The 1,730-nt window shown below is 45.0% G+C and overlaps 1 protein-coding gene across 1 annotated transcript; it reads right to left on the bottom strand.

Moving 5' to 3' along the window:
* Nucleotides 1-637: 637 nt before the first annotated feature.
* On the bottom strand, nt 638-1,225 carry LOC140888006 (uncharacterized). The gene is made up of 2 exons (XM_073295677.1): nt 976-1,225; nt 638-912 (listed from the first exon to the last, which is right to left on the bottom strand). Exons 1-2 carry the CDS (start codon nt 1,223-1,225, stop codon nt 638-640), a joined length of 525 nt encoding a protein of 174 aa, XP_073151778.1.
* Nucleotides 1,226-1,730: the final 505 nt, after the last annotated feature.

Genomic DNA, 1,730 nt, shown 5'->3' with positions numbered 1-1,730 from the left:
ATCTCTATCCATACTCGAGCCCAACAGAGACCGATAGAAGTATCTAGGGTATCTCTATTTCATTTTTATCCATGGATGTGGAACCATCTCTGAGATTGAGGGCTACAATCTTATTTCTCTTGATGTTCCTTTTTATCATACCATGGAAGAATTTGGAGCATCTGTCACTATTCTTGAGATACTCACATTTGGCCTTTTGGGAGAGAAACAAGTGCTTCGCTTCAAGAAGGAATTCCGCGTTTCTCCTAAGAGCCACAATTGAGTTGTCTATAACTCCAGTGTTAAGGGCATTAGATTGGGCCTCTGCGAGCTCCTCACTCGCACTCTTTGCTCGACTAGAGATGTGACTGAAATGACGCTCATTAAGCTGTTTCAGCACTCTTTTCATCTCATGTAGCTTTTTATTGAGGAGGAATTGCGCTGTGCCACCCCCACTGAACCACCAGTTGCTCCTGACTAACTGTAGAAAATCCGGGTGGGTAGCCCACATATTGAAGAATTTAAAAGTCGTGGCACGACGAGTGCTATCCCTGAAGATGGAAACCACACAACAAGTATGGTAAGAGAAGCAACCCGGTGCCACAAAGTCAGCGAATACATCCAAATTTGATTCACTCCAATGATGGTTGACCATAACTCAATCCAGCTTAGAAGAAACAGCCAGGCTAAACCAAGTGTAGTAGCAACCAACATGATTCACATCAGAGAGCTCCAACCGATTGATACAATTTCTCCGATCTGCCATATCTCTTGGGACAATAGGAATGCCACCCATCTTCTCATGAGGGTATCTCACACAGTTAAAGTCCCCTAACAGGATCCAGGGAAGGGAAATATTCTCCCCATGGTTGATCAGAAAATCCCAAAGAGGCCTCCTGGCCACCACCGAATTCCTACCATAGATGAATGAAGCTAAAAAGACTCTCTAAGAATGAAGGCACACGACTGAAACATGAATAACTTGGTCCGACATACCAAGAACATCCAGCATCACGTCCTTACTATCCCACATGACAAGGATACGACTGTTTGTGCACATATGAAAGTTGTGCAGGAAAGACATACCAGTGAATTTAGTATCAATCATTCTATCCATAAGATTAACATTGACTTTTACTTCAAGTAACCCAAGGACGCTCAAGTTGTATTTCTTCAACACTCCTTGAACGTGCCTTTGTTTGAGAGGCTTATTGAAGCCCCTCATGTTCCAACTAGCAATCTTCATTGGTGGCGAGAGACGACCTTAAGTCGCCTGGCCCTGATTTGTGCTTGATTTAGTAGAAAAGACTTTGCTGTCATGTTAGGGAGCCAAGTTCTGGGATCCACTTCAATATATTCAGTCAGGCTAGAACTAGATCCCCCGGAGTTGCTAGCTTTCGGCAACCTCTTAAGGTATTTGAGTTTCTTTTTGGTTTTCTTACTTACAACTGTTTCAAAGCTCTCTTCGTCCCCATCTCCTTCAAAGACTTCCACTGTAAACTTTTCTTCCCCATTGTTTCCCGGTATTTCAAAAACAATGCCCTCATCGTCTAGAGCATCATTCTCTTGCTCAAGGGGTGGATTAACCTCAGGACCTAAACCATTATCACCCAAGCCTTCCACAGCTTCTTGATCATTGCCAGATACATCTCCAGCAATGCCACGACCACCTCCTCCTATGCCACGGCCACGCCCTCTACCCCAAGGGCCGCCACGCCAACCTCCACCCCCACGGCCACCATCCCTGGGCC

Source organism: Henckelia pumila, chromosome 3, assembly GCF_033568475.1.
Source record: "Henckelia pumila isolate YLH828 chromosome 3, ASM3356847v2, whole genome shotgun sequence".
Taxonomy (NCBI): domain Eukaryota; kingdom Viridiplantae; phylum Streptophyta; class Magnoliopsida; order Lamiales; family Gesneriaceae; genus Henckelia; species Henckelia pumila.
Note: the sequence above shows the minus strand (reverse complement) of the source record. Positions and strands in the feature narration are given on the sequence as shown.

Excerpts from the sequence above, each read along its gene's own strand:
- LOC140888006 (XM_073295677.1), bottom strand. The coding sequence starts at position 1,225 with ATGAAGATTGCTAGTTGGAACATGAGGGGCTTCAATAAGCCTCTCAAA. Across the intron at positions 913-975 it reads CGTGATGCTGGATGTTCTTG|CTTCATTCATCTATGGTAGG; the intron begins GTATGTCGGACC and ends GAGTCTTTTTAG.